This window comes from Pseudophryne corroboree, chromosome 5, assembly GCF_028390025.1.
Source record: "Pseudophryne corroboree isolate aPseCor3 chromosome 5, aPseCor3.hap2, whole genome shotgun sequence".
Taxonomy (NCBI): domain Eukaryota; kingdom Metazoa; phylum Chordata; class Amphibia; order Anura; family Myobatrachidae; genus Pseudophryne; species Pseudophryne corroboree.
Window position 1 is genome coordinate 32,609,687 of NC_086448.1, and position 22,670 is coordinate 32,632,356.

The 22,670-nt window shown below is 47.2% G+C and overlaps 1 protein-coding gene across 5 annotated transcripts in view; it reads right to left on the reverse strand.

Moving 5' to 3' along the window:
- Positions 1-2,264: 2,264 nt before the first annotated feature.
- GPR20 (G protein-coupled receptor 20) overlaps positions 2,265-22,670 on the reverse strand; it is a 141,492-nt gene continuing 121,086 nt past the window's right edge. For all 5 annotated transcript variants that reach the window (XM_063921197.1, XM_063921196.1, XM_063921198.1 and 2 more), the window contains 2 exons: positions 5,739-5,881; positions 2,265-3,661 (listed from right to left, as the gene is read on the reverse strand). In XM_063921197.1, coding sequence (XP_063777267.1) covers positions 2,572-3,642 — 1,071 coding nt within the window. In that variant the 5' untranslated portion in view covers positions 3,643-3,661; positions 5,739-5,881 and the 3' untranslated portion in view covers positions 2,265-2,571. The remainder of the gene's footprint in view (positions 3,662-5,738; positions 5,882-22,670) is intronic.

Consider the following 22,670-nt stretch of genomic DNA (forward strand, 5'->3'; position numbering starts at 1 on the left):
TCACACAGGTCCGTGCTGCGCATGCGTGCGCTCTCCCGTACGTGCGCATACTCACAGTTGCGGGCACCCGCAGGCGCACGGTATGCGTATTTACGGTAGAGTTTATGTGATCGTAGCGTGCGACTCAATCGTTACATATTTTCACTATATAATGTATTTTGTAGATCATGGTCCCTTTGATAGATTCTGAAAGTTTAGTTAACATAGCATGTTCCTGGACAGAGAGATCCCTCTTTGTATTGTACGAAGGGTCTAACAGGGGTCATACAGTGGTGTTTAGTACCCATCGGAAGAGTATTTAAATAGCAATATTCCGGTGTTGGTTTGGAGCGGATTAATCGCTTGTGCGAATAGTTATGGACATAAGAAGTTTATGTCCATTTACTATTATTTGTTCTTATTTAGTCATGCGGCGGGAAACCCAGTATCCCACCCACCTGAACAGTTGGAAGCAGTCACAGCCCACCTGTATGAATCAACCTATGACCTTTTGTTATAATGCGAAGCCGAATTCCTGTGTCCAATGAACAATGAGATTGTAGGGACCATTGAATTGCATTGTGTGTGGGGCATAAATAGGCAGGCCGACCATATCCAGTTGACTCTCTTCAACGGTTCTCATTGCTGATAATCGGGAGCTGGATATCGAGGCGCATGCGATCGTTTCCCCTTGTGCGTAAGTGTTTCTCCGCAACTATATTGATCTTCTTGTTATTGTGGGCCAATTTCTCTCTCTCTCTCCTCCTCTTTTTCTCTTATTTTCCCTTAAATAGTAATTGTATTATATTTCCTGTGTAGTTATCTGGTTAGGTAGTCTATGTTATATTGTAGTGTATGATTTGTATTTGTATTAATTCTTTTGCAAGTATATTATTCAAAATATATATATATTAGGCGTTGGACCCTAAGCCCAGGTATCTGTGTATTTCTTATAGTGTTTAGTATTCTCAGAGCGTCGGTGACGCTCAGACAGCTTTTAAGTTAATAAGGTTACACTAGGTTGCATCTACACCCTATCTCTACACAAAGGTTTTACAGCATATTACATTGTTTATGGTTTAGATATAAAGGTTTAACATTGTGAGCGTCAGCGCCGCTGGTGATCTCCTCGTGGTCCCGAGCGTCCGCTACGCTATAGCGAATCATTACGTTAGTCAGCAGCCAATAGCGTGCCTGCCTGTGATCTCTTGGCCGTGAGCGAACGTGACGCTTGAGCGTCTCGACTACGGCTAAGCGATTGTTACGCAACGTGCGTACCCTTACGGTACTTCATACGTAGATAGCGTACAGTGTTCTTAGACCTCATAAAGGGTATTATATAAGATAAATACTTAGCTTTATCAACTCCTAGATGGGCCCGGTGTTTGTGTTGGCCACTAGGGTCGCTTATCTTACTCACACAGCTACCTCATTGCGCCTCTTTTTTTCTTTGCGTCATGTGCTGTTTGGGGAGGGTTTTTTGGAAGGGACATCCTGCGTGACACTGCAGTGCCACTCCTAGATGGGCCCGGTGTTTGTGTCGGCCACTAGGGTCGCTTATCTTACTCACACAGCTACCTCATTGCGCCTCTTTTTTTCTTTGCGTCATGTGCTGTTTGGGGAGGGTTTTTTGGAAGGGACATCCTGCGTGACACTGCAGTGCCACTCCTAGATGGGCCCGGTGTTTGTGTCGGCCACTAGGGTCGCTTAGCTTAGTCATCCAGCGACCTAGGTGCAAATTTTAGGACTAAAAATAATATTGTGAGGTGTGAGGTATTCAGAATAGACTGAAAATGAGTGTAAATTATGGTTTGTGAGGTTAATAATACTTTGGGATCAAAATGACCCCCAAATTCTATGATTTAAGCTGTTTTTTAGTGTTTTTTTAAAAAAACACCCGAATCCAAAACACACCCGAATCCGACAAAAAAAATTCGGTGAGGTTTTGCCAAAACGCGGTCGAACCCAAAACACGGCCGCGGAACCGAACCCAAAACCAAAACACAAAACCCGAAAAATTTCCGGCGCTCATCTCTATTGAATACCCCCCTATATGCTCATTCTCCTTGTTTCGCCTTGTACTTCCAAACCCTCCAACAGTTTCCATACAGTGTATCACCTCTGCCCCTCCCGCATCCACCATTCATCTATTCCTTTTCAGAAGACACAGGGACAACTTCAGTTTTGTTTTGTTTGTTTTTTACACTTATTAACATTGTTAATTTCGATTTCCAAGAAAATAAGAATTGGTGACATCAATTATTTACAAAAAATTTATTACTCTCAACTACGTAACATTTTTTAAAGGCAAATGTCATCACCTGCTCTGCCGACGAGACCAAAATAATTTATTGCACGTTCAGTTTATAAGCATCAATTTAGCACAAGGGTAATTAATTAGCTTTAATTAAAAAAAGGAAAAGAAAAATGGAAAAAACAAAAACTAAACTCCTACAATTTAATTCGCCTATGTACAAATATATCTTCTTAGGAATGAGTCTGTTGTCCTAAGATCACAGGTTGTGCGCAGTCCCCAAGTCTTTAAATACTATGTTCACTGTCTGGTTAGCAATTGCTGGACACTTGTCAGCACTATATAAGATTGCTATGTTGTAAAGGCAGGGTTACTATTGCGTTGGATATGGCCGTCATTGTCCCCGAACCTTTGGAGTTCTTGTTTAGACTCACAATGTCTATACTCGCCTGCTCGGGTCGATGCTTTCGAAAGATGCTTCTCATCGTGGACTGAAAGTTGTTGGTGACAAAGCAGTAGACGATCGGGTCCATACAACTGTTGAGACTGCTGAGAGTCACCGTGACGTGGTAGACGATGAGTATGACGTCGCGGGGCACGGACGTCTTGGTGCAGAAGACCACCTGGCTGACATGAATGGGCGTGAAACAAACGGTGAAGATGATCAGCACAGTGATGAGGAGCTGCACGGCCTTCATGCGCCTCTCCCGGCTCTGGTTCATCAGCGTTGACCTGGACAAGGCCCACATGATCCGTAAAGTGTAGAAGGTGATGATTATAAGAGGCACAAAGTACTCAAAAATGGTCAGTGTGAAGAGCTGGTAGAGGCAGCACTTCGGGTGACCAATGGTAGTGGTCAAGATGGTGAAGGTGACCACGACGGCATATATCCAAATAAAAATACAGATGCACTTGGCATAGTTAGGGTTCCGCCACTTGCGCGATGCCTCAGCCTGCACGATAGCCATGTAGCGGTCGACGCAAATGCAGGTCAGAAAAATAATACTGCAATACATGTTCACAAAGTAGGTGAAGCTGTGGACAAAGGCACAGGTTCGGCAAGCCTTGGCGCTGTAGTACATGATGATGCGGGTCGGTAGAGAGAGGCCTACCAGGAGGTCGGTCACCACCAGGTTGATGGTGTAGATGACTGATGTGGTCTTTGCTTTGGTCCGGAAGCAAAACACATAGATGGCCAAACTGTTTAATATTATACCCACCAGGAAAATGAGGGTGTTAATGACTAGCAGCGCAACCCAAAGACGATAAAACTTATTATGTAACACCTCATCTAAGTCCGTCAGTGAGTTCGACTGGAGGTCTTCTGTGTTGGCCTGAGAACTATTCTGCTTCATGTTAGCCAAGGTGTGGTTGACCATGTCAGGCGTTTGGCCCAGTAGGCACTCCATGGTCACTCCTCAAATCGATCTGCAAACAAGATGGTGTAAGAGTCAGTAATCATGTTTGTACAACATATAATCTGGATGTTATTACACGATTATGGGTGTGATATGGAAGATCTACGGGGTCTAGGTAGGCAGTCATTAGGTCGGACCCATAAGGTCGACATGCATTAGTTTGACAAAGACAAAAAGTTGACAGGTAAAAGGTAGAAATGACAATGGTCGACAAGTTTTTTTTGCATTTTTTTGGGGGGTCATTTTGTATGTTTCATCATATGTGACCACAATCAGTCGTAGCGTGTACCATCGTTGGTTCGCGTCGCTCGCCACACTTCGGGGCAGGTTACCGTCCCCAATTGTAGTTCATGTGGATAGTAAATCAAGCATAAGTTGGGAAATTATGTAAACCCCCCCAGAAAACATGCGTCGTCCATTGTCTTGCTGACCTTTTGAACCTGTCGACATTAATGCATGTTGACCATATGGTCCTTTGTCTTTCTGGTTTCCATCTATCCTTCAAACGTTATAGCCGTTATGTTTGTTGCCCTTAGATACGACACAAAGAGCAAATCACAGAAGAAGGATGAACAACTCAGTATTCTGTCATGTCCCCACAGAAGGATATAGACCTCAGTATTCTGTCATGTCCGCACAGAAGAAGGATATAGACCTCAGTATTCTGTCATGTCCCCACAGAAGAAGGATATAAACCTCAGTATACTGTCATGTCCCCACGGAAGAAAGATGAAAACCTCACTTTACTGTCATGTCCCCATAGAAGAAGGATGAAGACCTTAATATACGGTCATGCCCCCACAGGAAGACTATGAAGACCTCAGTATACTGTCATGTCCCCACAGAAGAAGGATGAAGACCTCAGTATACTGTCATGTGCTCACAGAAGAAGTATGAAGAACTCAGTATTATGTCATGTCCCCACAGAAGAAGGATATAGACCTCGTATTCTGTCATGTCCGCACAGAAGAAGGATATAGACCTCAGTATTCTGTCATGTCCCCACAGAAGAAGGATATAGACCTCAGTTTTCTGTCATGTCCCCACAGAAGAAGAATATAAACCTCAGTATACTGTTATGTCCCCACGGAAGAAGTATGAAGACCTCAGTATTCCGTCATGTCCCCACAGAAGAAGGATATAGACCGCAGTATTCTGTCATGTCCCCACAGAAGAAGGATAAAGACCTCAGTATTCTGTCATTTTCCCACAGAAGAAGGATAAAGACCTCAGTATTCTGTCATGTCCCCACAGAAGAAGGATGAAGACCTCAGTATACTGTCATGTCCCCACAGAAGAAGGATAAAGACCTCAGTATTCTGTCATGTTGTCACAGGAGAAGGATGAAGACCTCAGTATACTGTCATGTCCCCACAGAAGAAGGATAAAGACCTCAGTATACTGTCATGTCCCCACAGAAGGATGAAGACCTCAGTATTCTGTCATGTCCCCACAGAAGAAGGATGAAGACCTCAATATTCTGTCATGTCCCCACAGAAGAAAGATGAAGACCTGAGTATTCTGCCATGTCCCCACAGAAATAGGATAAAGACCTCAGTATTCTGTCATGTTCCCACAGAAGAAGGATAAAGACCTCAGTATTCTGTCATGTCCACACAGAAGAAGGATAAAGACCTCAGTATTTTGTCATGTTCCCACAGAAGAAGGATAAAGACCTCAGTATACTGTCATGTCCCCACAGAAGAAGGATAAAGACCTCAGTATTCTGTCATGTCCCCACAGAAGAAGTATGAAGACCTCAATATTCTGTCATGTCCCCACAGAAGAAGGATAAAGACCTCAGTATTCTGTCATGTCCCCACAGAAGAAGGATAAAGACCTCAGTATTCAGTCATGTTCCCACAGAAGGATGAAGACCTCAGTATACTGTCATGTCCCCACAGAAGAAGGATAAAGACCTCAGTAATCTGTCATGTCCCCACAGAAGATAGATGAAGACCTCAGTATTCTGTCATGTCCCCACAGAAGAAGGATAAAGACCTCAATAATCTGTCATGTCCCCACAGAAGATGGATGAAGACCTCAGTATACGGTCATGCCCCCCACACAAGAAGGACATCCCTTACCTTATGAGAGAGAGGCAGCAGACTACGTCAAAGGATCCTGTTTATTAAACATAAGATGAGTTTGTGAAGCCGTACAGTGATTTTCAGCACCATAGAACCTACATGAAGCCAAGTGGTGTGACCCAGTCCACAGCTGGATGTACCTGCAGACAAATAAAAGTTATGAATTAATACTTACTATATGAGCTAATTTCTATATCCTGCCACTAAAATGCTAATTATCTGCCCGCTGGCATTATGATAGCTATATTCCTCCAAATAAATCAGATGTTATGGGTTGCAGTCAAAATGTAGACAGACGATTTTAGGGTCAAGGTGAGATTAACGTTAGAGTTAGATTAAAATTAGCGTCAATTACAGTTAGGGTTAGGATGGGGTTACGGTTAGATTAGGGTTAGGCTGGGGTTACGGTTAGATTAGGGTTAGGCTGGGGTTAGGGTTAGATTAGGGTTAGGCTGGGGTACAGTTAGATTAGGGTTAGGCTGGGGTTATGGTTAGATTAGGGTTAGGCTGGGGTACAGTTAGATTAGGGTTAGGCTGGGGTTATGGTTAGATTAGGGTTAGGCTGGGGTTATGGTTAGATTAGGGTTAGGCTGGGGTACAGTTAGATTAGGGTTAGGCTGGGGTTATGGTTAGATTAGGGTTAGGCTGGGGTTATGGTTAGATTAGGGTTAGGCTGGGGTACAGTTAGATTAGGGTTAGGATGGGGTTATGGTTAGATTAGGGTTAGGCTGGGGTACAGTTAGATTAGGGTTAGGCTGGGGTTATGGTTAAATTAGGGTTAGGCTGGGGTTATGGTTAGATTAGGGTTAGGCTGGGGTACAGTTAGATTAGGGTTAGGATGGGGTTATGGTTAGATTAGGGTTAGGCTAGGGTTACGGTTAGATTAGGGTTAGGCTGGGGTTATGGTTAGATTAGGGTTAGGCTGGGGTACAGTTAGATTAGGGTTAGGATGGGGTTATGGTTAGATTAGGGTTAGGCTGGGGTTACGGTTAGATTAGGGTTAGGCTGGGGTTACGGTTAGATTAGGGTTAGGCTGGGGTACAGTTAGATTAGGGTTAGGATGGGGTTATGGTTAGATTAGGGTTAGGCTGGGGTTACGGTTAGATTAGGGTTAGGCTGGGGTTACGGTTAGATTAGGGTTAGGCTGGGGTACAGTTAGATTAGGGTTAGGCTGGGGTACGGTTAGATTAGGGTTAGGATGGGGTTACGGTTAGATTAGGGTTAGGCTGGGGTACAGTTAGATTAGGGTTAGGATGGGGTTATGGTTAGATTAGGGTTAGGCTGGGGTTACGGTTAGATTAGGGTTAGGCTGGGGTACAGTTAGATTAGGGTTAGGCTGGGGTACGGTTAGATTAGCTCCTAACTATCACTTTTCAAACACAGCCTGTAACATGGCAGTTAGGAGCTGATTGGCTGCTACTTTATCTCTCTCCTCGATATCACTGTCCAAGGCTTAGTATATCTCCTCTTTAGAGATAAAGTGGAGCTTCTAACTGTGATATACTTTATCTCAAACAGTCTTTGAAATGACAGTTACGCACTGATTGGTTGCTATGGTCAATTTATCCACTAAATCTTGATTCCAATAAGGACATAATGCACATGCCACGTGGGGAAGGGGCATGACAAAATTGATCCCAAAGAACGCCTATGCTATAGTTCCCCTCCCCCCCGACACACACACACACACATATATATATATATATATATATACACACACACACACACACACACACACACACACACACACACACAGATTTATAGAACACTGCAAGAAAATGGATTTGGACACAAACCCTCTTTATACCACATTCATGCACTCAAACCAAGAGCTTGCTGCCATTCAGCCAAAATATCACTCATTTAATAACACATTTCAATATACTGCCACACCCAGGACTCAAACCCACAACCTGCTGCATCCCAGCAATACACCCCACCCACCGAGCCACTTGATCCCGCATAAAAACTATGAGATTTATAACTCACTTGAATGATTTATAACTTCACTTGAATGGGAGCGTCTCTGTGCACTCCCGACGTGACTAGGTGGACGGATCGCCTAGTCACACTGGGAGTGCATGCCTGCGATGGATCCGCCTCAGATGAGCACGGCTCCATCTGTAGCTCAATGAATAAAGTGTCCGACTGCAATGTCATAGGCAACGGGTTCAAATCCCGGGCACATCAGCATCCTGAAATGTAATACAGGACAGTGCGACTGAGCAACAAAGAGCTATCAAGTCAAGTCCATGAATGCTGTATAGGTATTAGCGACATAAGGGGTGGGGGTAGGAGATAGGGGTGGTCAGGAGATGCTGGGCTTCACAAAGGGAGGAAGCTACAAGTGAAAGTAATTAAAATATTAAATTGACAAGTGCTGCCAACAGCTCCCCCTACCCTGCAGCGCTATGTGCCGAGCACAGTCCGCACACACCTAGTTACGGCCCTGTTTAATACACCTTCCCGGGGGACCTTATTAAGCATGTAAAAGTCTCCAAACCATCGCAGAATAAAGTCTGGGCATACTGTAGTCAGCATGAGGAATATTCTATAGTTCTTAGACAGAACTGAAGCATTAATTGTGTGACCTTTCGCTTACGCAACCCACTGATCCTTAAATGAAGGGGTCAGAGCCTACACACTTACGTGTCCAAACTGGTGGTGAGGAGAATGCCCTCTCCTGGCATCACTGGGGTCACTGATGCCAGGACAGCCCCATTAGAGCCCAATGGCTCTAATCTCTCTATTGTATGAGCCGCTTGTCTGTTATTAAACGCCCATGGATGTGAACCCTAAAATGAGATTTATGATAAAAACTTACCGTTGTTAAATCTCTTTCTGCGAGGTACACTGGGCTCCACAGGGAATAACATCGGGGTGTAGAGTAGGATCTTGATCCGAGGCACCAACAGGCTAAAAGCTTAGACTGTTCTCAGAATGCATAGAGCCGCCTCCTCTATAACCCCGCCTCCGTGCACAGGAGCTCAGTTTTGTTAACCAGCCCAATGCAGTAGTAGGCAAAAAGAGACGACAACCGTTAGTAGCCACATACACCATATTCTCACGACAGGAGAAGGTGTCAACGGCTAATGCCATACAAACCCAAAGAAGCTAAGTGCATCAGGGTGGGCGCCCTGTGGAGCCCAGTGTACCTCGCAGAAAGAGATTTAACAACGGTAAGTTCTTACCTTAAATCTCGTTTTCTGCTGCGGGGTACACTGGGCTCCACAGGGAATAACATCGGGGATGTCCTAAAGCAGTTCCTCATGGGAGGGGAAGCACTGTAGCGGGCACAAGAACCCGGCGTCCAAAGGAAGCTTCCTGGGAGGCGGATGTATTGAAGGCATAGAACCTTATGAACGTGTTCACTGAGGACCACGTAGCCGCCTTGCACAATTGTTCAAGGGTCGCACAACGGAGGGCCGCCCAAGAAGGTCCAACCGACCGAGTAGAATGGCCCTTGATTGTAGCAGGAGCTGGAAGGCCAGCCTGTACATAAGCATGTGCAATCACCATTCTAATCCATTTGGCCAGGGTCTGCTTGTGAGCAGGCCAGCCACGTTTGTGAAAACCAAACAGTACAAAGAGAGAATCAAACTTCCTGATAGGAGCTGTCCTCTTCACATAGTTACGGAGAGCCTGTACCACATCCAAAGACCGCTCTATGGAAGACAATTCAGGAGAGACAAAGGCCGGAACCACAATCTCCTGATTAAGGCGGAAAGAAGATACCACCTTAGGTAGGTACCCAGGACGTGTTCTAAGAACCGCCCGGTCACGGTGAAATATCAGATAGGGGGACCTACACGACAAGGCACCCAAATCCGACACCCGTCTAGCAGAGGCAATAGCCAGCAGAAACAATACCTTAAGGGAAAGCCACTTAAGGTTTGCAGATTCAAGAGGCTCAAACGGAGACTCTTGTAAAGCCTCCAGAACCACCGACAAATCCCAAGGAGTCACAGGCGGGACGTAAGGAGGTTGAATCCGTAACACACCCTGAGTGAACGTATGAACATCAGGCAGAGTGGCAATTTTTCTCTGAAACCAAACCGACAAGGCAGAAATATGAACCTTGATGGAGGCCAGACGAAGGCCTAAGTCCAGGCCCTGTTGCAGAAAGGCCAAAAGTTTGGCCGTACTAAACTTGTAAACGTCATGATTATTAGATGTGCACCAAGCAAAGTAAGCATTCCAGACCCTATGGTAAATCCGAGCAGAAGCCGGCTTACGGGCCTTCAACATAGTCTGAGTGACCGCCTCAGAAAAACCCTTGGCCCTTAGTATGGAAGCTTCAAGAGCCACGCCGTCAAAGCCAGACGGGCCAAATCCTGGAAAACACAAGGGCCCTGAACGAGGAGGTCTGGTCGTTGTGGAAGCAGAAGAGGACGCTCCAAAGAAAGACCCTGGAGGTCTGAGAACCAATGCCTTCTGGGCCATGCTGGAGCGATCAGAAGTAGGATTCCTCCTTCTTGCTTGAACTTCCTTATTACTCTGGGCAGAAGTGACACCGGAGGGAACACGTACGGCAGCCGAAAGTTCCATGGAATTGCCAGAGCGTCCACGAACGTTGCTTGAGGATCCCTTGTCCTTGCTCCGAAGACTGGAACCTTGTGATTGTGTCGAGACGCCATCAGGTCCACATCTGGGAGGCTCCACTTGTCCACTAAGAGTTGAAATACTTCTGGATGGAGGCTCCACTCTCCGGAGTGTACATCCTGACGACTGAGTAAATCCGCTTCCCAGTTTAGTACTCCCGGGATGAACACTGCCGATATGGCTGGCAGATGGCGTTCTGCCCACTGAAGAATTCTGGATACTTCCCTCATTGACATGCGGCTTCGAGTGCCGCCTTGATGATTTATGTACGCCACCGTGGTGGCGTTGTCCGACTGTACTTGAACAGGTCTGTTCTGTATTAAATGCTGGGCCAAGCTCAGAGCATTGAACATCGCCCGCAGTTCCAGAATGTTTATCGGGAGGAGAGACTCCTACTTGGTCCACCGACCCTGAAGGGAGTGTTGCTCCAACACCGTGCCCCAACCTCTCAGACTGGCATCCATTGTCAGAAGGACCCAGTTGGAGATCCAGAAGGGACGACACCTGCTCAATCGTTGGTCCTGAAGCCACCAGCTCAGTGACAGACGGACCTCCGGAGACAAGGAGATCATGTGAGACCTGATCCGGTGAGGCAGACCGTCCCACTTGGCAAGAATCAATTTCTGTAGAGGGCTGGAATGGAATTGAGCGTACTCCACCATGTCGAAGGCTGACACCATGAGACCTAGCACTTGCATCGCCGAATGTATCAACACTTGCGGACGAGATAGGAAGCATCGAATCCTGTCCTGAAGCTTCAGGACCTTCTCCTGAGACAAGAACAACCATTGGTTGTGAGTGTCTAACAACGCCCCCAGGTGCACCATGCTCTGCGCAGGGACCAGGGAAGATTTCTTCCAGTTGATGAGCCACCCGTGGGCTTGCAGAAACTGGAACTTCAGATCCAGATGGCGTAGGAGAATTTCTGGGGAATTCGCCAGGATCAACAAGTCATCCAGATACGGGAGAATCCTGACCCCTTGACGGCGGAGTACAACCGTCATTACCGCCATGACCTTGGTGAAGACTCGCGGGGCCGTGGTCAAGCCAAAAGGTAACGCCCGAAATTGGTAATGGAGGTTGCCAACAGCAAACCTCAGATATTGCTGATGCGACATTGCAATAGGAATATGCAGGTAAGCATCCTGTATGTCCAGGGAGACCATATAATCCCCTGGTTCCAAAGCCAGAACAATAGAGCGAAGGATTTCCATACGAAACTTGGAGACTCTTACAAATTTGTTCAAGGACTTAAGGTTGAGAATGGGCCGAGAGGACCCATTCGGTTTCGGGACTAGGAATAGCGGTGAATAGTACCCCTTGCCTCTCTGAGCCAGAGGCACCTGTCCTACCACTCCTGTGTCCAGGAGAGACTGTACCACCGAATGAAGAGTTTTTGCCTTTACCTGATCCGGAGGGACATCTGTCAGGCAAAATCGATGAGGGGGACGATTCTTGAAGGATACGGCGTAACCTCAAGTGACGACTTCCCATACTCAGGCATCGGAAGTGGTCTTCAACCATTCCTGGGTAAACCCTAGAAGTCGGACCCCACCCTGGGATCCCCCAGAGGGAGGTCCGCCCCGTCATGCAGCAGACTTGTCCGTTTTGGAAGCAGGCTGACGGGCAGCCCAGGCCCGTTTAGGTTTGGGCTTAGCGGTTTTGGAAGTGCGAGTCTGTTTCGGGTACGCCTGACCTTTTGATTTACCTGAAGGACGAAAGGAGCGAAAGGAAGTACTCTTAGCCTTCGGTACCGAAGGAGCAGTACTAGGTAGACACACTGTTTTAGCGGAAGCTAAGTCAGCCACTATCTTGTTGAGGTCCTCTCCAAAAAGAACGTCTCCCTTAAAAGGGAGCACCTCCAGGGTTTTCTTAGAGTCCAGATCCACAGACCAGGACCGTAACCAGAGAATCCGGCGAGCCAAAATGGACGTAGTAGAAGCCTTGGCCGCCAGAATACCGGCATCAGAAGCCGCCTCCTTAATGTAATGAGATGCTGTGACAATATACGAGAGACATTGTCTAGCATTATCAGAAAAGTTGGATAGCAGCTCTGCTTCCACCTCCTGAGCCCACGCTTCAATAGCCTCTGCAGCCCTTGTTGCTGCAATAGTGGGCCGATGCGCAGCACCTGCTAGAGTGTAAATCGCTTTTAAGCAACCCTCCACACGCTTATCCGTCGGTTCTTTCAGAGTAGTGACGGTAGTTACAGGCAGAGCTGAGGACACCACCAGCCGCGCCACTTGCGAATCCACTGGCGGGGGTGTTTCCCAATTTTTACTAAGCTCCGCAGCGAGGGGATAGCGAGCCAGCATCTTCTTGTGAGGTGTGAATTTCTTTCCTGAATTTTCCCAGGATTCCTGACGTATTTCAACTAAATGGTCAGAATGAGGTAAAACTTGTTTAATAACCTTCTGACGTTTAAATCTGTCCGGTTTCTTGGAGGTAGCATCAGGCTCTGGGTCATCAGTAATTTGAAGAATAAGCCTGATAGCCTCCAATAAGTCAGGAACATCCACCTGAGAGACCGATTCCCCATCAGAATTATCTGGATCAGTGTCTGTGGGGTCAGTATATACGCCTTCTTCATCAGACGAGGTGTCTGGGACGTGGGTGGATTGTGAGGAAGTAATGGCCCGCTTAGGGGACCCCTTGGTCCCCTTGGTCTTAGGTGGGCGAGGGTTAGACGTCTGTTTAGTCAGTGAGTGGTTCAATTGCTGTAACTGAGCGGACAGTTGATCTGCCCAAGGCGGATTAACCGTAGGGACCATAAGCGGTTGTACCAGCACAGGAGGTCCCATAGGGGGCGCAAGTCTAGTCACCAGTGTACTTAATAACGTGGAGAAGTAGCCCAAGGTGGGTTGTTATGAACCCCCATTGCTACAGTTACACTGGGGTGTAAGGAACCCTCCAGAACCTGAACCCTCTGCTGCTATGTTTTCCTCTAATATGTCTGCAGCGTCACCACCACGCAATGTGGGATCAGCCCCAGCTCCGTTGCCCCTTGTAGCTGGCATGTTTGAAAGCTCAATTCACGGGCAACCCAGTACAATATCAGCAGCCTAATACCTTAACAAGAACCCCCTGTGCAGTGTATGAGCACAAACAGAGAATTCAAGAGGTATATGGTGACTAAAAATCACAGAGAAAAATACACAGTAAGTATATCCTGTGAAATACCTATATTAAACAATAACCCTGACGCACTTAGCCCCCTCAGGTTACAGAATATAGGGATAGCAATCTGAGTGAGATACACGAAATGGAAGTCACGCAGCAGCTATATGCACACACACACAGTCACATGTACAAAGCAGAAATTATGGCATGCAATAAAACTGCACTGGACTAGCAATACAAAGTAATACTAAGTACAGCTATATAATCAATAGATATAACAATGCACAGTAACGACTGAATGTATATCACAGGGTACTTGTACTATATAACTCTGACTAAATGCACTGTTTCTTAACTAACACTGTCAGCAGACATGTAGAATACTTAAGTGTCCTGTAAAACGCACAGCGCTGACATGCAGGCGGCTTTACAGAGGAGGATTTGCCCAAACAGTCCCAGGATCAGCTCAGCTTGTCCTAATGGCGCCCAAACGCTGACAGGGAGTGAGGGAGAGAGAGAGAGAGATGCAGCTCCAGGGTGGGAACATTTACTCTAAATGGTGCCCTGGGGCTGGGGCTTCAGGTCAAAGCCTTATCCCCTTGCTGGGCTTCACCACCGGGTACTGTGGGCTATGTAATAAACAGTTTTTAGTAAAACCGACCTGTGCCCTTGCCCTGGTGGTCTAGTGGGGTCCCTGTACTACCACAGTGTCCACGCCAGTGCGCGCGGCCCGCCTCCCACCGGCTGCGCCGGATCGGGGTTTCCAGTGGGTCCCACCTGGGGGACCGTCTTACCTTCTCCCAAAGTGCGGACACGCGATCCTGGAGAGCTGCGGAGGGGTGTGTGACTGACTGGAGCAAACCGGAGCCTCCGCTGTAAGTACCCGGCAGCCAGGGCGCGGGAGTATACAGCGCCGCTGGGGGAGGTGATGGAGCTGCAGCAGGAGATGTCTGACTGACATCTAACACACACAGTGTCTCTGCTGCAGCCCTTGAAGTCTTCAGATTTCACTTAAAAAAGCTCTTCTGAGGGCTGCTGGAGCAGCCCTACCTGTTGTATGCCTGCACTGCATGGCACCAACTATAAAACTGAGCTCTTCTGCATGGAGGCGGGGTTATAGAGGAGGCGGCGCTATGCATTCTGGGAACAGTCAAAGCTTTTAGCCTGTTGGTGCCTTGGATCAAGATCCTACTCTACACCCCGATGTTATTCCCTGTGGAGCCCAGTGTACCCCGCAGCAGAAACTATGTATATTCGTCCTAAAGTTAATATCTGTCTCCTGGGAGATCTGTGCGCTTTCACCTCCCTCACTGCTCAGTGTATCTGCCAGGTCTATTATTCACCCTTCTAGGACAGAGTCCTATGAGTCCTCTCCTGTAGGTCTCTCGGTGGATCTGACAGTACAGCGTTACTCACACTCACCAAATATGGCTGTATAAAGGAGCCGCCACGGTCACTGCCGGCTGTAATACTGCTCCTCAGCATCTTAGAATGTCAGACTTACTGTAAATTAACCCAAATGAGATCACAGTTCCGGGAAGGTCCTCCGTGCATTATATTTGACATCTTGTAACGTGACGAGCATAGAACACAGCTTTCTCTAGTTATATACTGTATATACTGCATTTTTGGTATCCTATGGCTCTGCTGCTGAGGAACTACAAGTCTTAGCATGCCCAGTGTTTCTAGTGATATTCACATACATAGATTTAAATGGTTTGGAAGGCTATTATACCAGCCAGTAGCGCATCTTGCTACGGGCACACAGGACTTTTGCCCGGGGCCATCCGGAGGGCGCCGCTGCAGTGGCAAGATCCGCTACTGGTGGTTCCCCCCCGGTGCTGGCTGTCACTGCTGTGTGCGATGACATCATCGCGCATAGCACGGCATTGTGAAACGGCACATAGGGGTCATGATTGACCTCTAGTGTCTATGCGGTGCTATGGTAGAGACGTCATGACGTCTCTCCCATAGATCAGAGGAGCGGCGCCGGTGGCCGGAGACGGAGACAGAGGGCAGCAGCGGGCGGGAATCAGGAGCGGGGATGGTGAGTATTAATTTAAAAAAAAAATGTTTACATTTGACCACGCCCCTTTATGAAGCCACGCCCCTATTTTCACCCGGGCCGCCACAAGGGCTAGACCCGGCCCTGATACCAGCAGATATATCACATGGGGCTGTGACCATGGGGGGCAATCTGTCATTCTTCCTGTCAGTGACCCTATTAGTTTATAAGGCGCCTCAGGTCTCTGCAGGGCCGGACAGTGAGAAAAACAGGTCATAAATAAAACATGCTGCACCTGGGGGTCAATGCAATTTGCTGCGAGGGATGGAAATGCTGCCAATGATACCACCAAACACCCCCACGGACTCACGGACTTTTTTTGCCCAACTGTTAACAAATTTGCTGCTGCGATCAGGTCTGAATTACCCCCTTTGTACGCATCCCTGTTTTTCCTCACTTTGGGGCATACAGTACATAGCGCTTCCCAAGCTGTTGGGCTGCTCCCAGTCCCTCTCTCTAAGGTTTAGTGGCGCTGCACCCATTCAGCGTTTGCCTGACATGCAGAGCAGCAGGTGAGACTAGTGTGACCTCTCAACCCTTGTCCCCCAGGGGGCACTGTGGGCCGTGGGTGGTACAGTCAGGAATAGCGCCCGTGCAGAAGGACTGTCTCCATAACTGGAGGTCTGCCTGTACATTGTGTTACCAGCCGGATCCTTATACAGTAGTTATACACGTCTTGTATTCCGCTCTCTGTGGCCGGTCAGATCTCATGATGAGTCAGAGGTTCCGGGTAATCTCAGTGCCCCTCATATAATGCACCACAGCTAGAACGTCAGACGCTTACTTGTGGAATAGACATTTATGTCCTACTATAAATGCAGCGATAAGCTCCTCTCATCGGGGATTCTCAGAACTACATCTGAGTCATCCAATGGATGTCAGCCCAGTAAAGTCTCAGACACTGAATGGGGTTCCCTATCCTCTCATACATTAGTATTAAACGGTGAATGCTGCTCCTCACCTCTATGGGGTGGAATTCAAGTGTTATGCGCATTGTCACCAACTAGATGGCGCCCGACGGAGCAATTCAAGGATTGATCCATTCGGGCACGCACAGCCGCCGGCGCTAACATTACTGTTACGTTGTTTCATCATTTTGATGGGCTGGTAACTAGTAAATAAATACATTTATATATACACTGCTCAAAAAAATAAAGGGAACACTAAAATAACACATCCTAGATCTGAATGAATGAAATATTCTTATTAAATACTTTGTTCTTTACATAGTGGAATGTGCTGACAACAAAACCACACAAAAATTATCAATGGAAATCAAATAACCCATGGAGGTCTGGATTTGGAGTCATACTCAAAATTAAAGTGGGAAAACACACTACAGGCTGATCCAACTTTGATGTAATGTCCTTAAAACAAGTCAAAATGAGGCTCAGTAGTGTGTGTGGCCTCCACGTGCCTGTATGACCTCCCTACAACCCACACAAGTGGCTCAGGTAGTGCAGCTCATCCAGGATGGCACATCAATGCAAGCTGTGGCAAGAAGGTTTGCTGTGTCTGTCAGCGTAGTGTCCAGAGCATGGAGGCGCTACCAGGAGACAGGCCAGTACATCAGGAGACGTGGAGGAGGCCGTAGGAGGGCAACAACCCAGCAGCAGGACCGCTACCTCCGCCTTTGTGCAAGGAGGAACAGGAGGAGCACTGCCAGAGCCCTGCAAAATGACCTCCAGCAAGCCACAAATGTGCATGTGTCTACTCAAACGATCAGAAACAGACTCCATGAGGGTGGTATGAGGGCCCAACGTTGCTTACAGCCCAACAACGTGCAGGACGTTTGGCATTTGCCAGAGAACACCAAGATTGGCAAATTCGCCACTGGCGCCCTGTGCTCTTCACAGATGAAAGCAGGTTCTCACTGAGCACATGTGACAGATGTGACAGAGTCTGGAGACGCCAAGGAGAACGTTCTGCTGCCTGCAACATCCTCCAGCATGACCGGTTTGGCAGTGGGTCAGTAATGGTGTGGGGTGGCATTTCTTTGGGGGGCCGCACAGCCTTTCATGAGCTCGCCAGAGGTAGCCTGATTGCCATTAGGTACCGAGATGAGATCCTCAGACCCCTTGTGAGACCATATGCTGGTGCGGTTGGCCCTGGGTTCCTCCTAATGCAAGACAATGCTAGACCTCATGTGGCTGGAGTGTGTCAGCAGTTCCTGCAAGACGAAGGCATTGATACTATGGACTGGCCCGCCCGTTCCCCAGACCTGAATCCAATTGAGCACATCTGGGACATCATGTCTCGCTTCATCCACCAATGCCACGTTGCACCACAGACTGTCCAGGAGTTGGCGGATGCTTTAGTCCAGGTCTGGGAGGAGATCCCTCAGGAGACCATCCGCCACCTCATCAGGAGCATGCCCAGGCGTTGTAGGGAGGTCATACAGGCACGTGGAGGCCACACACACTACTGAGCCTCATTTTGACTTGTTTTAAGGACATTACATCAAAGTTGGATCAGCCTGTAGTGTGTTTTTCCACTTTCATTTTGAGTGTGACTCCAAATCCAGACCTCCATGGGTTAATAAATTTGATTTCCATTGATAATTTTTGTGTGATTTTGTTGTCAGCACATTCAACTATGTAAAGAACAAAGTATTTAATAAGAATATTTCATTCATTCAGATCTAGGATGTGTTATTTTAGTGTTCCCTTAATTTTTTTGAGCAGTGTATATATATATACACACCTGTATATGGGAGGATCAGCGCAGCTTTGTCACAGTTATGTCTGCAGCCGTGTGCGCCAGTGTAAATGCCCCCTCCTGGCCACAGGCACACACCCGTTACTCTCATCAGCGTGCACCACACCCTATAGTACCCGGGCGTGGTTCATAGGTCGACCACTATTTGTCGACAGTGACTAAGTCGGCACCCAAAATAGGTCGACACAAGCATTAGGTCGACATGAGTTTTTTTTTTTTTTTAAATTGGTGTCGCTTTTTTCGTAGAGTGACCGGGTACCCCAATTAGTGCACCGTGTCCCCTCACATGGCTCGCTTCGCTCATCATGCTTCTGGCGGGTTACCATTCCCAATTGTAGTCCACGTGGGTTGTAAAGTATGAAAGTTAAAAAAATGAAAAAAATTGTGAAAAACCTTTTGTCATGTTGACCTAGAACATGTCGACCTAGAAACCCTTTCAACCTAATGCATGTCGACCAATAGTGGTCGACCTAATGACTGTCATCCTAAATGTGGTCGGCCTAGAGACCGGATGCCATAGTACCCGTATCATACACTGCATGCCTCCACTGCGTCCACCTCTCCCTATGTCGCACTTACGTGGCCGCGCCCTTGCTGTACATCGCTTCCTTGCCCCAATTCCGCGTCTTTAGGTGTAAGGTTGCGCACGTCCACAGTAGCGAACACATTTTTGGTGCGAATGTGCAGGACGGAAATGCATATGTTACTCATACGCCCGTCCCAAACCCCAACATCCAACGTAAGTAGCACAATATAGCAGCCCCCTAAGAGACCTCTGCAATCGGAAATGGTTCTTATCCATCGCACTAACTTTTGTGTACAGCCTGGGGATGCCGGCATTGTGTCGATAACCCGCAAATGTCTTTGAATACGTATGCCCCTTAATGAGATCAACAATGGCTGTAAAGGTGATTACATGTAATTTATCTAAGTGCATTTTCTAAGAAAAATAGGACCTTTGTATTTAGAAATGAATAAAGACAGCCGCCGGATCTGTCCACCAGCAGAAACAAGGAACATAGGGGGTCATTCCGAGTTGATCGCAGCTTCAAATTTGTTAGCAGTTGGGAAAAACCATGTTGCACTGCAGGTGGGGCAGATGTAATATGTGCTGAGAGTTAGATTTGGGTGCGTTATTTTGTTTCTGTGCAGGGTAAATACTGGCTGCTTTATTTTTACACTGCAATTTAGATTTCAGTTTGAACACACCCCACCCAAATCTAACTCTCTCTGCACATGTTACATCTGCCCCCCCCCCCCCCCCCCCCTGCAGTGCACATGGTTTTGCCCAACTGCTAACAAATTTGCTGCTGCGGTTAACTCTGAATTAGGCCCATACGGCCTAATTCAAGGTTGATTGCAAAACAACATTTTCCTTTAATTGGCAAAACCATGTGCACTGCAGGGGGTAGGCAGATGTAACATGTGCAGAGAGAGTTATATTTGGGTGGGGTGTGTTCAAACTGAAATCTAAATTGCAGTGTAAAGATAAAGCACACAGTATTTACCCTGCACAGAAACAAAATAACCCACCCAAATCTAACTCTCTCTGCACATGTTACATATGCCCCACCTGCAGTGCACATGGTTTTTCCCATTAGAGAAAAATTTTGTTTTGCAATCAACCTTGAATTAGGCCCAAAGACGCCCTGAGGGAGTCCATGGTCACGCAGACGGGCCACAGTAACTGAGAGGTTGGCGCCATGTTTTCTGTGCACGGAGGGGGTCATTCCGAGTTGATCGCTAGCTGCATTTGTTCGCAGCGCAGTGATCAGGCTAAAAAACGGCAGTTCTGCGCATGCGTATGTGGCGCAATGCGCACGCGTGACGTACGGGCACAACGAACGATGCAGTTTTGCACAGGCTCTAGCGATGCATTTCAGTCGCAGTGCTGTCCACAGAGTGATTGACATGAAGTGGGCGTTTCTGGGTGGCAACTGACCGTTTTCAGGGAGTGTTCGGAAAAACGCAAGCGTGCCAGGAAAAACACAGGCGTAGCTGGGTGAACGCTGGGCGGGTTTGTGACGTCAAATCCAGAACTGAACAGTCTGAAGTGATCGCAAGCGCTGAGTAGGTTTAGAGCTACTCTGAAACTACACAACATTTTTTTGCAGGCGCTCTGCGATACAACCGTTAGCACTTCTGCTAAGCTAAAATACACTCCCAGTGGGAGGCGGCATAGCATTTGCACGGCTGCTAAAAACTGCTAGCGAGCGATCAACTCGGATTGACCCCCAGAATCTCAGATGAAGGCTGAGATATGCCACGAAAATAGTTGCAACGCATTTTTTGCAGACACTTCCCGATTACTCCCCCGACTGTCAATCACTTTGCGATTAAGGGGGACATTTACTAAGCAGTGATAAGAGCGGAGAAGTGAGCCAGTGGAGAAGTTGCCCCATCAACCAATCAGAAGTTCTATATCATTTTATAGTATGCAAATTATAGATGTTACTTCGGTGCTGATTGGTTGCCATGGGCAACTTCTCCACTGGCTCACTTCTCCACTCTTATCACTGCTTAGTAAATGTCCCCCTAAATTCTCACTGCGAGCGGCATCACAAGGTACCTCGGTGCGTGCGCAGTGCGATTGCGGTGCACGCGCAGTCTTCCAATAATTGCTCAGAAGCGTGCACGTTGGCACTGCGTACATGCCGGAATCAGACCTGGTGATACTTAAATATAACAAAATATTCACATCCTCAGTATATCGCTGTGTTAATAATCGTACGCAGTAGACCTCTTCCTCTAATGACATAGGGGCATATTAATTCATTATCAGGTTCTAGACCTGATCATTAAAATCTTATAACGACGCTTATGGCGACAATATGTGATGAAAGATCACTAGAATGTATTACAAACACTTGCAGAGAGAGGGGACTCCTAAAGGATCCCGCCCCTGTGGTGTGTATGAGGGAAAGGGATCCCTAATACAATCACATCCCTTCTTCTTCGGGACACCCGTGGCACTAACCACGCCTGCCCGGGCGGCCAATGTCATCTCCTGGTAAATGATGCGGTACAATGGGTAGCACCATCCTCGGGTGGCGTTAGCTACTGGGGCCAAGGTCCGGCTTGGTAAATTCCAGGGACCTGCCTTTGCGATCAGAAATGGGAGATTATCCAATGATCTCTAATATCTGCTGCGGTCCTGTACTTCCGGGAGAAACGTCATATTTGCTGGTTATTCATGTTCTTGTGGAGTAAGGACTCGTACTGTAGTAGGCTGACCATACTAGCCTTTTAAACTGGGACGCTCATGAATTACACAGGTTCTGTGGCTGATTAAAACCAGGTGACATGCAGGCTTCAAGTCAGCCAGCCACAGAACCTGTGCAAGTCATGAGTGTCCCAGTTTAAAGGGCTAGTGTGGTCAGCCTAACTGTAGAATTGGACCAAGAGATTGCAGTTAAATTAGGGATGGCCATTGACCATCGATGATTTAAAATCCCTGCACGGAACTCCCATGATCCCATTACAATAAAATCGCTCCACAAGCTAAAATCTCACTTTTGCGCTTTTCTCCCTCAAAGCAATGATGAATGGAGCACGTACGCCGTATTTGGGTAGGGACGCCATAACTTTGGCCAACTTCTCTCCTTGGTGTACGCAATTTCCTGCTCCTTCATGAACATATCCCTCACGCTCTGTAAACCATCAGCAGATGTCTGGGTGCCTTTGCGCTAATTTAAGGCGCCTGGTGCATTTGAAGCCAGGTTACTTAGCTGGGCAGTATGCATAAAATAACTAGAGTGTGCGGAAATAAATATCTCCATTTGGGGATAGTTAGAGTAAAACACATGACCTGTATGTGGTATCAAGGTCAGGTAGATGGGGCAAGTGCTAGTTGCCCAAGCCTAGTCTTATGGCTGTGGGAGGAAACGGATCAGGTAACAGAGCAGGAGATGAACAGAAGATTTTGAAAAACTTCCCTTGGAATCTGTTCTCTGCTTCTGCCCCAAACCCAAATGAAGGGAACGATTATCTGTGATCTGTTCACTTACTGCCCCTTGGTCTGGGCAGTTACAAATAAATTTCAGAGTTTATTTCCAAATATATCAATAAAAAACTTTTGTCCTAGGGGCGCCGTGAAAACTCGTCTGATACTCTAGGCTGCCGTGATTCCAGAAAGTTTGGGAACCACTGGCGTAATGGTTTGACTACCTTCATGTCACTTTAATTTATTGCTGCTGGATTTTTCTATGCTTCTCAGTTATGTATTTTATAATCAGGCACAGGTGCTTTTGCTGCCCTTGAAAATGATACAGCTGAGCTCTCTGCCTTGGAGACAAACAACAGTAACAGCAGAGAAGCTCTGTGTTGTGTTCAAAGGCAACAACAGTAAACAATAGTGTCTGATGATATAAACACTTGGCTGAAAACGTCAGACTAAAGGCAGAAATATAAATGTCCGGTAAAAG